Source organism: Cavia porcellus, unplaced genomic scaffold (genome assembly GCF_034190915.1).
Source record: "Cavia porcellus strain 051 isolate PalLab524CR breed Dunkin Hartley unplaced genomic scaffold, mCavPor4.1 scaffold_33, whole genome shotgun sequence".
NCBI lineage: Eukaryota > Metazoa > Chordata > Mammalia > Rodentia > Caviidae > Cavia > Cavia porcellus.
This window is the reverse complement of record NW_026947516.1, coordinates 1,343,640-1,356,446: the sequence shown is the minus strand read 5'-3', so window position 1 is coordinate 1,356,446 and position 12,807 is coordinate 1,343,640. Positions and strand designations below refer to the sequence as shown.

The following is a 12,807-nucleotide window of genomic DNA, read 5'->3' as shown; positions in this document are numbered from 1 at the left end:
CCCTGGGGGTTCGCTTGGGGAACCCACACTCAGGTCACCGTGCAGCTGGGGATCACGCGCGGGTGACGGGGAAGAGGATCCCAGCAGCAATTATTATTACTATTAGTAATGCAGATTTTAAAATTTACTATAATTTAATTTTATTATTATTGTTGTTTAAAACTGCAGATGACACGCCAGGCTTTTGCGCTGAGCTCCATCCACACCCATTTTATTCTATGTATTTTATTTTGTTGAATCAGGGTCTTGCTAGGCAGCTGAGCGGCCCGGCCTGGGCTGCAACCCGAGACCCTCCTGCCTCAGCCTCCCGAGCCCCGAATGCATTTTCCCGGGAGCACGTGCGGGCCTTGCGCCCAGTGCTCTGGGGAGCCGGGGAAGGACGTGGACCGCTCCCCTGGGGCGTCTGCGCGCCGGCCCTTTCCACCCGCGCCATGGACCGCGGTCCTCCTGGCACCCGGCCACGACATTCAGGGTCAGGAAGAAGGTCGCAGAAGCATCTGTCTGTCTGTCTGTCTGTCATTTTATTTATGTGCTTATCCGCTCCTCTGTCTGTGTGATGCATGTGGGCGTCTGTGGGGTGCCTGCCGCCCCCAGCCCCGTCCCAACCCCGCACCCCGGTCCTGCAGACCTGAAATCTGCCTGCGTCCACCAGGCAGGTCTGCACCCCTCTCTGGTTCCCCCTGAACCCCTCCCCACTATGTAACCCCGACTCTGGGCTCTGGGCTTGGTCTGGGGTTCGAGCACCCCTTTCCTGCCCGGGTCAGAGCCCAGAGGCTTTTCACTGGGGTCATCAGGGACCGAGTTGGGCCTGAACCCCAACCTGCTCCTTCTTAGTCATCTCGGGGTGGGGGCACCCCGGTCCCCAGAAAGAGGCCTCAGAAGGCGGAGGTCAGCACGAGGAGGCCAGCAGGGCGCTGTGCCGGGGTCTGGGGTGACCTCGCCTGTTTGCCTTGGACAGAAGTGGGGGGGAGGCCGAGGCAAGGGGACCCCCAGTCCTGTGGCCTGGTGCTCAGGGAGCACCCCGGGCCCGGCCTGCTCCCCCAGCTCCCAGCTCTCCGTCCTCCCCATCCTCCCCCTCGTCCTCCTGTCCATCCTCCCCATCCTCCCCCTCGTCCTCCTGTCCATCCTCCCCGTCCTCCCCCTCGTCCTCCTGTCCATCCTCCCCGTCCTCCCCCTCGTCCTCCTCCCCATCCTCCACCTCGTCCTTCCCCTCCTCGTCCTCCTCTCGGTCCTCCCCCTCGTCCTCCTCTCCGTCCTGCTCCCCGTCCTCCCCCTCGTCCTCCTCCCCGTCCTCCACCTCGTCCTTCCCCTCCTCGTCCTCCTCTCGGTCCTCCCCCTCGTCCTCCTCTCCGTCCTGCTCCCCGTCCTCCCCCTCGTCCTCCTCCCCGTCCTCCACCTCGTCCTTCCCCTCCTCGTCCTCCTCTCGGTCCTCCCCCTCGTCCTCCTCTCCGTCCTGCTCCCCGTCCTCCCCCTCGTCCTCCTCCCCGTCCTCCACCTCGTCCTTCCCCTCCTCGCCCTCCTCTCCGTCCTCCCCCTCGTCCTCCTCCTCGTCCTCCTCCTCGTCCTCCCCCTCGTCCTCCCCCTTGTCCTCCTCCCCGTCCTCCTCCCCATCCTCCCCCTCTCCGTCCTCCTCTCCGTCCTCCCCCTCGTCCTCCTCCCCGTCCTCCCCCTCGTCCTCCTCCCCGTCCTCCCCCTCGTCCTCCTCCCTGTCCTCCTGTCCGTCCTCCCCCGTCCTCCTGTCCGTCCTCCCCCGTCCTCCTGTCCGTCCTCCCCCGTCCTCCCCCTCGTCCTCCTCCCCGTCCTCCCCCTCGTCCTCCTCCCTGTCCTCCTGTCCGTCCTCCCCCGTCCTCCTGTCCGTCCTCCCCCGTCCTCCTGTCCGTCCTCCCCCGTCCTCCCCCTCGTCCTCCTCCCCGTCCTCCCCCTCGTCCTCCTCCCCAGCTCCGCGTCCCGCCCCCGCAGCATCTCCGCGCGCCCCGCTCCTTGCCCGGGTCCCCCCAGCGCAGCCCGGAGCCGCCGGGCCCGGGGAGCCCGCCCGAGGCGCACGGAGCTTGGGGGGACCCCGGGGTCCCCTGGGACCCGCCCCCCACCTGCACCCCGGGAGCGAACCCCGCATCGAGCTCCGCAGACGCCGCAGCCCGGAGCGCCCCGTGCGCGTCCGGAGGCACCGCGAGCTCGGCCGGGGTTCGGGGTCCCCTTGGAGGCGCGCGCCCCACTGCGCCCCACTGCGCCCCGAGCGCGCCCCGGCCCGCGGGGGAGATGAGGCGGCGGCGGCCCTGAGCACCCCGCGGGGACCCGGGTCCGAGCTCCCGCCTGGCGGGGGGCGCCCCGGCGCACGAGCGAGCGAGCGAGCGAGGGGGGACCCCGAGTCTGCGCGCCCGCCGGCCGGAGCCCCGCGCGGCCCCGCGTCCTGGAGTCGGCGGCAGCGCAGCGCAGCGCGGAGCCGGCAGCTCGGAGGTCTGCGGCGGCCTCGCCCGGCGGGCGCGGGGTCGGGGCGCGGGGTCCCCGGCTGCCGCTGGTGCGCGCCCCCCGCTCCTCGGCGCGCCCCGGGGCCATGCAGGCGCTCATCTCCCCGGTGAGCAAAGCGCTGCTGGTCGCGCTCTTCATCTTCGCCATCCTGCTCATCCTCTACGTGATCCTCTGGTACATCTGCCGCGACGTGGACTGCGACCACGGGCTCTGAGCCCCCCGCGCCCCGCGCGCCCCGCGCACCCCACTTCCCGGGGCGCCATGGGGACCCCCGCCGGGCGCAGCAGGCGGAGGAACCGGGGTCCCCCGTCCCCGCCCCGCCTCCCCCCGCGGCCCCGGACCCCCCGGAACCCCCGGAACCCCCTGCACCCCCAGTTCCGGCCGCGCGCCCCTCTGCACCCGCGTTGGGCTGCGACCTTCAGGGCTGCGCCGGGGACGCCGCGGCGGTGAGTGTCCGGGTGTGGGGCGGGGTGTGCTGGGGACTGAGGGGTACGGGGCGCGCGCTGGGGTGGGGTGGCAGCCGCAACTTCTTCGGGGACCACGCGGCCCGGGCGGGGGAGCTCAGGCGCCCCACAGCTCCTGGGCACCGGCGGGGACGGAAGCGGGCGCCGCGGCGCCCCGAGCCGCAGGTGGGCAAAGGCCCTGGGGTCGGCGCGGGCTGCAGGAGCGGGAGACGCCGTGCGCCCCGCGGGGCTCCCCGGACCCGGCACCCCAGCGCGGACACCGCGGGCCCCGAGCCACGCAGCCCCCCGAAACTGAACGCACCCAGGCCCGGGGAGGGGGGACCCCAGCAGCGCAGGGGGAGGTTGGGGTGCAGGGCCTTGCCCCCCCCCCCGGCACCCCCCCAGCGCCCCATCGGCCGAGGGAGTCGCGCTGCGTTTCCTCCGCCCGCCCGCCCGCCCGGCCTTCCCGCAGGAGACGGAGGTGGACGGTGGACGTGACCGGAATGAGCGCCAGCCGCCAGGCGGCCACCATGCGGAGCCCGAGCTGGAGCTGAAGAGGGAGGAGGGAGGGGGGAGGGGGGAGGAGGGAGGAGGGGGAGGGGAGGGGGGAGGAGGGAGGGGGAGGAGGGAGGGGGAGGAGGGAGGGGGGAGGAGGGAGGAGGGGGATGAGGGAGGGGGGAGGAGGGGGGAGGGGGATGAGGGAGGGGGGAGGGGGGAGGGGGGAAGGAAGGGGCGTGAGCGCTGCGCACACAGCGGGGGACACACGGGGGGGGGGGGCAGCCACAGGGACACACAGACAGACTGCGGGAGGACAGACAGATAGACTGCACAGGAAAAGCCACAGCTTGGACCCTGCAGGCTGCCGCATCAGCAGGTTGCAGGGTAATTAGGACAGACAGACACACAGACAGACACACACACACAGACAGATACACAGACAGACACAGACAGACAGACACACAGACAGACACACAGACAGACAGACACACAGACACACACAGACAGACACACAGCCAAACACACAGACAGACACACAGATACACAGACAGACACAGACAGACAGACACACAGACAGACACACAGATACACAGACAGACACAGACACACAGACAGACACACACAGACAGACACACAGACACACAGACAGACACAGACAGACACACAGCCAAACACACAGTCAGACACACAGATACACAGACAGACACAGACAGACAGACACACAGACACACAGACAGACACAGATACACAGACAGACACAGACACACAGACAGACACACAGACAGACACACAGACAGACACAGACACACAGCCAAACACACAGTCAGACACACAGATACACAGACAGACACAGACAGACAGACACACAGACACACAGACAGACACACAGACACACAGACAGAGATACATAGACAGACACACACACAGACACACAGACACACAGACAGACACACAGACAGACACACAGACAGACACACAGACACACAGACAAACACACAGACAGACACACAGACACGCAGACAGACACACAGAGCAGCAGGAGGACGGGCCGTCCGAGTGGCTCCGGGCAGGCCAGGGCTCCCCGACTCGGCTGTACCCCAGGCCGCAGGCGCACGGGGGGGCCGCCTGGCACCCCTCTGAGGGTTAGAGCACAGACTGCAGGACACATCGGAGTCCGCAGCGGGAACCGGGAGACGCGGCCGTGGGGGGCTCAGCCGTGGGGGGCTCAGCCGTGGGGGCTCCGCTGTGGGGGGCTCAGCTGTGGGGGGCTCCGCTGTGGGGGGCTCCGCTGTGGGGGGCTCAGCCGTGGGGGGCTCAGCTGTGGGGGGCTCCGCTGTGGGGGGCTCAGCCGTGGGGGGCTCAGCTGTGGGGGGCTCAGCTGTGGGGGGCTCAGCCGTGGGGGCTCCGCTGTGGGGGGCTCAGCTGTGGGGGGCTCCGCTGTGGGGGGCTCCGCTGTGGGGGGCTCAGCCGTGGGGGGCTCAGCTGTGGGGGGCTCAGCCGTGGGGGGCTCCGCTGTGGGGGCTCAGCTGTGGGGGGCTCCGCTGTGGGGGGCTCCGCTGTGGGGGGCTCAGCCGTGGGGGGCTCAGCTGTGGGGGGCTCAGCTGTGGGGGGCTCCGCTGTGGGGGGCTCCGCTGTGGGGGGCTCAGCCGTGGGGGGCTCAGCCGTGGGGGGCTCAGCCGTGGGGGGCTCAGCTGTGGGGGGCCGGGAGCCCCGGGGGAGCCCCGGGAAGCCTGGGGTCACGCGCAGGGGAGGGTGGAGAGACCACACTGTGGCCGGGGGCACCGCGTGGAAAGGCGTTTGGGGGGCTGTTCTCGCAGGGTGAGGCCTGCGTGTGTCTCCTGAGCGCCCCGGGGACCCCGAAAGCGGCCTGACCCTCACCGTCGCCCCAGCAAGCCCGGCAGTGAAGCCCACAGCGGCGCAGGACAGGCCGGCCGCACCTCGGGGCCCGCTGGGGTGCCGCTCATCTGTCGGGCCAGGCCGACGCCTGCAGACCCTCCTGCCTCAGCCTCCCCGAGCTGGGGTGACCGGGGTGCCACCGCCGTGCCCGGCTTTGCACGCGTTCTGGGGCAGATGAGGGCTCCCCAGGGCCGCGAGGGGAGGCGGCCACCCCTGAGCTCAGCGCTGGCTTCCCGGGGAGCAGGGAGGACTCGGGGTGCGGTCCCAGGTGGAGACGCGGACCCCTCTCCGTGGTGCGCGGGGGACGGGGCCACCCACAGGGACACGGAGCCCAGGGGTGCGTGGCCTTGCCTGGGCCGGTGACCCCAGGACGGGGAGACGGGCAGACAGGCAGGGACAGACGGACAGCGAGAGCCGGGCAGGAAGGTTAGACAGGAGGCGGTCATGGGGAGAGACAGACAGACAGACAGACAGACAGACAGAAACAGAGAGACAGACAGACAGAGAGACAGACAGACAGACACAGGAATAGAGCAAAGAGACGGACAGACAGACACGGGGATAGATACAGACAGAGGGACACACAGACAGATAGACAGATACAGAGAGATATATAGACACACAGATAAATAGAGACATAGATACAGAGAGACAGACAGACACATGGGCACATACAGATAGATAGATGGATAAATAGAAAGACAGACAGACAGACAGATGATAGGGGGGGATAGACAGACAGACACACGGATGGCTGGACGGCAGTCAGGTAAACTCAGAGACCTTGACTGGCACAGGACGGACGGCCGGACGGACGCAGGGAGGGACCCACAGGCCTGTGGACACCCCGACCCCTGGCCCCGGGATGACCGCGGGCTCTGCCTCCCCCCCCCCGCGGCTCCGTCTGCCCCCCGAGACCCCAGAGCGCCGGGGCAGGGCTGGGCCCCCGTCGGGACCTCGGGGTCGGTCACACAGCCGGTCAGCGCCGAGGCAGGGGCACGGGACACCCCCACGGAGGGGTGGGAAGGGCGGGGCTCGGCCCCCGCCCGGGACCCTCTCGGTCTCTGTGCCCGGGTGGCATCTCCCCGGGCCGCTTTGGGGCGGCATCGTTTGTCCCCGTGGAGCCCGCACACCACGCCCTGCTGAGGCTGAGGCGGGACGCTCTTACAGTCTGCTACATTTAACCCTGAGCTCTGCGGCACCCTGCACGCTGGAGCCTTGGAGCCCTTTGCGGGGAAGGCAGTCTCAATACTAATTATCATTATTTTTATTAGTCATTTTATTGAGACAGGGTCTTATGGCGCCCAGGCTGGCCTTTGCCTTTTAATTTACACTTTAGGATCTCACAGAAGAGCAGTGTGTCATATTGAAGCTCCCGGGTCTCATTTATTTCACGTCACATCCTGGTGTCGGGGTGCGTTTGGTTTTCTATACAAGACTCAAGCCTGTCCATCTTCATGGCTGTGTAGTACTCCACGGCGCGGACACAGGTGCAGCGGGGTTGCTAGTTCGGCTTTTTGAGGTCTCTCTCAGCGATCTCCACTGTGGCTGTGGGGTGCACGCTCTGCAGCCGGGGCTCGACCCGCCCCTGGCGGGTTGTACTCTGCCTTTCCTTGGTGGCCACTGCTCTTGAGCCTTTCCTTATGTATTTGTCTGTCTCTGGACTTTGGAGCTGTCTCTGCTCTGGTCAGTGCCTATTTGGGGGTCTTTGGAGCCCATCAAGGGTCACAGATAGCTTGATGTAGTCAGTGAGTCAGTCAGTGATCACAGACAGCCTCCCAGCAGCCGGTTCTGATGGTGAACGTCTCACCGCCCCCGGCTCTAAATAAAAGGCTTCACAGAAAGGTGCTTGGCAGGAAGCTCCCTTTCAGGGGTTGAAGGCCCCCCAACCCCGAGCACCATTGAGAACTCCCCCCACCATCTCCCTCCCCTCCCCTTCCCCTGCACAAGACCGGGTGAAGAAATCCAGTGCCCGGCGCACGCCGGTCATCCCCGCGCTCCGGGAGGCTGAGGCAGGAGGGTCTCCAGCTGCAGCCCAGCCAGGGGAGAAGCGTCTCCCACAGAACAAAACTAAGCAAACCCAGCCAGAAAACGTCTGTGGCTGGTGCTCAGAGCAAAGGTCCCGGGCTGGGTTCCCCGTACCTCGGAAACACAACTGGTGCCAGGCGTGGTGGTGCGCAGCGGTCAGCTCAGCACGTGGGAGGCTGAGGCAGGAGGGTCGCTGTGAGCTCGAGGCCGGGGTCACCACACACTGAGACCCAGCAAGCAAGGAAGGAGGGAAGGAGAGCTTTAGCATCTGTTTGCTTGTCTGTCTTGAGACAGGGTCTCGATAGGCAGCCCGGGCTGGCCTCGGAGTCACGGAGATCCTCCTGCCTCGGCCTCCCCAGCTGGCATGGGAGGCAGGCCCAGCTTCTGCCGGTGGCCCAGCTTGTGCTTAGGTTTCTGCGGTTATAGTTCTGGTTGTGAGGTCTGAGGCAGCCTGAGAGCACCCAGGCCACCGGGCTTTGCAAGAGGGAAACCTGGGGGTCGGGATCCAGCCTAGAGCCCCCACACCTGTGGCCTCCTCTGGCCTCTGAGCAAGGTCACCGTGTCCTCCCTGCCTCTGCTGACCCTGCTAGACAGGCTCCCGCCTGGGCTGGCTTCCACTCAAGATCGTCCTGCCTCAGCCTCCCTGAATGTGGAATGTGTCAGGCATATGCCACCGTGCCCAGTGGACCTTCTGGGTCCCCAGGTCACTCAGCACTCCGCACACCTGTAGTGACAAGAACACAGCTTACAGAGGGGGGTTCAGTGTGGCTCAGGGGTGCAGAGGGTGCAGTCCATGGCCGGCTGCTCCAAGGCGGGAGCATCATGGTGGACGGTGTGGGGAGGAGAGACGCTCCCGTCATGGTGGCCGGGAAGCAGGGAGAGAAGGGAGGAGCCGGGGACCAGAACACAGCTTAAAGAGGGAGCTCAGTGTGGCTCAGGGGTGCAGAGGGTGCAGTCCATGGCCGGCTGCTCCAAGGCAGGAGCATCATGGTGGACGGTGTGGGGAGGAGAGACGCTCCCATCATGGTGGCCGGGAAGCAGGGAGAGAAGGGAGGAGCTGGGGACCAGAACACAGCTTAAAGGGGGAGCTCAGTGTGGCTCAGGGGTGCAGAGGGTGCAGTCCATGGCCGGCTGCTCCAAGGCGGGAGCATCATGGTGGACGGTGTGGGGAGGAGAGACGCTCCCATCATGGTGGCCGGGAAGCAGGGAGAGAAGGGGGGAGCCGGGGACCAGAACACAGCTTAAAGAGGGAGCTCAGTGTGGCTCAGGGGTGCAGAGGGTGCAGTCCATGGTCGGCTGCTCCAGGGCGGGAGCATCATGGTGGACGGTGTGGGGAGGAGAGATGCTCCCGTCATGGTGGCCGGGAAGCAGGGAGAGAAGGGAGGAGCCGGGGACCAGAACACAGCTTAAAGAGGGAGCTCAGTGTGGCTCAGGGGTGCAGAGGGTGCAGTCCATGGCCGGCTGCTCCAAGGCGGGAGCATCATGGTGGACGGTGTGGGGAGGAGAGACGCTCCCATCATGGTGGCCGGGAAGCAGAGAGAGAAGGGAGGAGCCGGGGACCAGAACACAGCTTAAAGGGGGAGCTCAGTGTGGCTCAGGGGTGCAGAGGGTGCAGTCCATGGCCGGCTGCTCCAAGGGGAGCATCATGGTGGACGGTGTGGGGAGGAGAGACGCTCCCATCATGGTGGCCGGGAAGCAGGGAGAGAAGGGAGGAGCAGGGACCTTAGAGATGGAGGTCACAGCCCCCCAGTAATCTGCTCATCACAGTCCCCCGTCTGTCCCCGGGTTCCTCAGGCATCATTCGGTCAGGTTTCCCTGTGCGTTTCCTGGTCAGAACCTTTTCTGATCCGTTCTCTCTTTGTGACCGTGAGAGCGTGCAGGACAGGTCAGGGACTTGGCCAGCACGGCCCCATGCGGGGACTCTCCGGGCGGGTGTCATGAATCCACGGGATGTGCATGGAGACCTCGGAGCCGGCCCTGCACCCCGCCATCCCTCACCCTGGGGCAGGCCTTTCTGATCCGCAGAAGCAAGGCCTGGTGGATTCCCGGCCTGGCCTCGGGCAGGAAGCCGGCCCTCGGGGAGGAGGAGGCACAGCCTCCGCTGCAGGCAGGCAGGCATCCCGCAGTGCACGCGATGGTCCTGGCCCTGCCGTCACTTACTCATGGCTTCTGCCGTTTCATTAAATGCATATTGATTTTTGCACTCGGAGTTACGATCCAATTTGATTTTCCTGTCCCCTTGGAATGGCTCCAGACTGAGCGGCCCAGCGCCCGCAGGGGGCTCCCTCCCCAGCCCCGTCCGGGTTGGCAGGTCTCCTGCTCGGGCTGGCGCCCCGGGCAGGCGCTGGGCACCCCAGTCCTTCCTCTTCTCGGCCCACATGCTCTCCTCCTCCTGCATCTCATCCTCCTGCATCTCATCCTCCTGCATCTCATCCTCCGTTTCCTCTCCTGCTCCTCCTCGTCCTCCTGCTGCTGCTGGTCTGGGCCTGCTCCGCCTCCTTCTCCTTGTGGGCTCCATGCTGAGCACCGCCCCGGGGTGGCTCCTCCAGGGCACACAGCACCCGCGTTTTTTAATGAATGGATGAACTTGACTTAGCGCCGCCATGCCCGGCCACGTCCCGTCCTGCGGCTTCTGACCCCGGTGCTGGATGTGCGAGGTGGTTTCCAAGGCTGTGAGCAGATACTGGACAGGAGAGCTTTCCAGGACAGCGGTCCTTGGCTCATGGCTTCACCGGGTTCCATTTATAGTCTGTTGGCTCCGTTGCTCCTGGTGCTGGGCCGCCTGGGTGGCATCTCAATAAAACGACTAATAAAAATAATGATAATTAGTATTGGCAAGAGCGTGCGGTGGACAGAATCACTCCTCGTGGTCAGGAGGCGGACAGAATGAGCAGGAGCGCAGCCCAGGCCACGCCCCCAACAAACCAATTTCATCGCAGGCTACGCCCCTAATATAACTTCTCCCAAGCCACTCCCCAACAACACGTTTTCCTCCCAAACCACGCCCCCAATAACATAACTTCCTCCCAAGTCACGCCCCAATAGCATAATTTCATCAGGCCACGCCCCTAACACAGCTTCCTCCCGGGCCACGCCCTCAACAGCGCAGCTTCTGCACAGGCCACGCCCCCAATAACATAACTTCCAAGTCACCCTCCCAATAACATAATTTCATCAGACCACGCCCCTAATGCACAACTTCCTCCCGGGCCACGCCCCCAACAACATGACTTTCTCTCAGGCCACATCCCCAATAACATAACTTCCTCCAAAGCCACGCCCCCATAACGTGACTTCCCTAGGCCACGCCCCTAAAACGTAACTTCCGGTCGGGTCACGCCCCCAACATCCTAGGCCACGCCCCCGATGACGTGACTCCTCCTCGCTAGACACCATCTTTTAAAGGTTCCAGCACCTGCCAATACAGACTGAGTCAGTGCACGGCCCTGGCAGGGCCGCGGGAGATCCAAAGGTGAGCGCCATGCGGGGCCATTTCTGCAGGGAGCCTCGAGTCCTAGTGTGTGAACTCAATGTGCTCGGGCACCCAGTGCACCCACTTCCCGGGGCTGGAGGTTTAGCTCAGCGGCGTAAGCGCCTGCCTTGCAAGCAGGCAGTCGTGAGTTCGATCCCCGGTACCGATAAAAAGGAAAAAATAAAAAATAGAAAATAGCACTGAAACACTGAGGCCTGCTTTGTTTCTCTCCCATGTCTTAGGGCCTCTGAAGAGGCGGAGAACTCGGATGGCTGCGAAACCTCCTGTCGTCCTGCGCAGGGGGTCAGTCCAGGGCATCAGGAGAGGATGCCTCCCCCTGACCCCGGGCGGGCCGTGACCCCGGCGGGAGGCTCACCCCTTCTCTGGAGACTCTCCAGCAGCATGCCAGCCGGGCTGCACCGCGCGGGAGAGGACGGACGGGGTCACTGGCCGGGGATCCAGGCCGTCTCCCCCTTCACCCATCTTGCCAAGCCATGACCGGAAGCCCGGGACTCGTGGGCAGCTCCCATGGGGGGCCATCTGGGGACCGTGACCTCCACCCGCCCCTGGGCCGCATCCAGCCGTCCCGCCAAGCTGCCTGGCTCCTCCTGCTGTGACCTCATCGGTCTCGTCCTTGTGCGTAGTGACAACACCCGACGGTCCCACGGTCAGGCCAGGGAGCGCGTCACCCCTCCGTGGCCAGCGGGACCGTCCAGACGACCAGCATCTCTAACAATGCCATCGCCTGGGCCCAGGCATTTAGCTCAGTGGCATAAGCACCTGCCTGGCAAGTGCAAGGTCGTGAGTTTGATCCCTGGTACCAAAAAAGAAAAAACCCAATGCCATCGCCAAGGCGGGTGCCACCGGGGAGCTGCCCACCTGGTCTCGGATGTGATGTGCACCGTGCGCCCACAGCAGCGATGCCCAGTGCTTTCCTGCTTCCTTGTGCCTCCAGGGCCAGCTGCTCACCGGGAGACCCCCGAGGGAATCCCTGCGTCCCCCTGTGCTGCGTTAGCCCCCAAACGTCTTGTCTTTGTATCCGTCTGTCGCCATCGGGAAAGACCACGTCTGGACTGGACGAAGGGACCGCCCTGTAAAATGCAGCCTAGGGACTCTGCCCGTGCACCCACACTTCTAGGGAATTCTAGCAGCAAACCTAGCATTCTGGTACCTGAGCCAATGCATAAGGCACTTAGACGACCCGGCCACCCAGGACCCTGGACTGTGCTGTCCTCTGCCCGGGTCACAGCAGAATGGAGACAGGCTCCTCGTGGAGGGGCACCACGTCCCCGAGAGCGTCCCGGTCGCGGCAGCCAGCTGCACCCACACCTCGTCCTCTCCGTCCGTGTCCCGGTGAGCCTTTCTACAGTGGTCCTCCACGCTGCCATCGTCCTGTCCTGCAGGTGTGAACTTCAAAGCCTCGAGGGCGTCATTGCTTCTGCCTCCTCGGCGGACAGGGCAGAGACATCACGGCTACTCCAGAAAATAAAATATTTTTGAAACCGCTCTCTGGGTCCTTGTGGCATCCTGACCTCTCCCTGCAGCACAGTGACACATGGATGGCACGCGGATGGCCGTGTCCCCACGGGGACGAGGGTGGACGCCAGGGGTCATGCATGGCAGAAATGCAGTCTGCTCTCTGCGTTCTGGGGAGCAAGGGGACTCTCTGGGGGCCCCAGTGTGAGGGGGCCACATCCACAGTTAGAACACCACCCACAGAAAGGCACTGTGCCATCAGACCGAGATCCAGGGAAGTCCACAGAGCCAGCCCGGACCAGGTGAACACAGCTGGGGCCCGGAGCTGGGAAACACCTTCTGTTACTCAGCACGGAGCTCATCCATGGCCATTCGGCCCCGTGACCCAGAACTGGGACAAAATACTTTAAAAAGACACAGCGTGGGAGGAGGGAAGTTGTGTTTTGCTTCATGGTTTTAGAGGCTGCAATCCACGCTGCTTGATTCTGACCCTTTGGATCTTGATGACACAGAAACAGCACAGTGTAG

General features: G+C 64.9%; 1 protein-coding gene across 2 annotated transcripts; it reads left to right on the top strand.

The window, feature by feature from the left end:
• Positions 1–2,467: 2,467 nt before the first annotated feature.
• LOC134474518 (proline-rich protein HaeIII subfamily 1-like) lies at positions 2,468–12,309 on the top strand. Of its 2 annotated transcripts, none has more exons than XM_063242736.1 (2): positions 2,468–2,912; positions 11,046–12,309. In XM_063242736.1, exon 2 carries the CDS (start codon positions 11,332–11,334, stop codon positions 12,301–12,303), a length of 972 nt encoding a protein of 323 aa, XP_063098806.1. In that variant the 5' UTR covers positions 2,468–2,912; positions 11,046–11,331; the 3' UTR covers positions 12,304–12,309. Both variants share the same exon structure in this region, with proteins under 2 accessions (XP_063098806.1, XP_063098807.1).
• The last annotated feature ends 498 nt before the right edge of the window (positions 12,310–12,807 follow it).

Bases quoted from the DNA above. Each gene is read 5' to 3' on its own strand.
- LOC134474518 (XM_063242736.1), top strand. From the start codon at position 11,332: ATGGGGGGCCATCTGGGGACCGTGACCTCCACCCGCCCCTGGGCCGCA.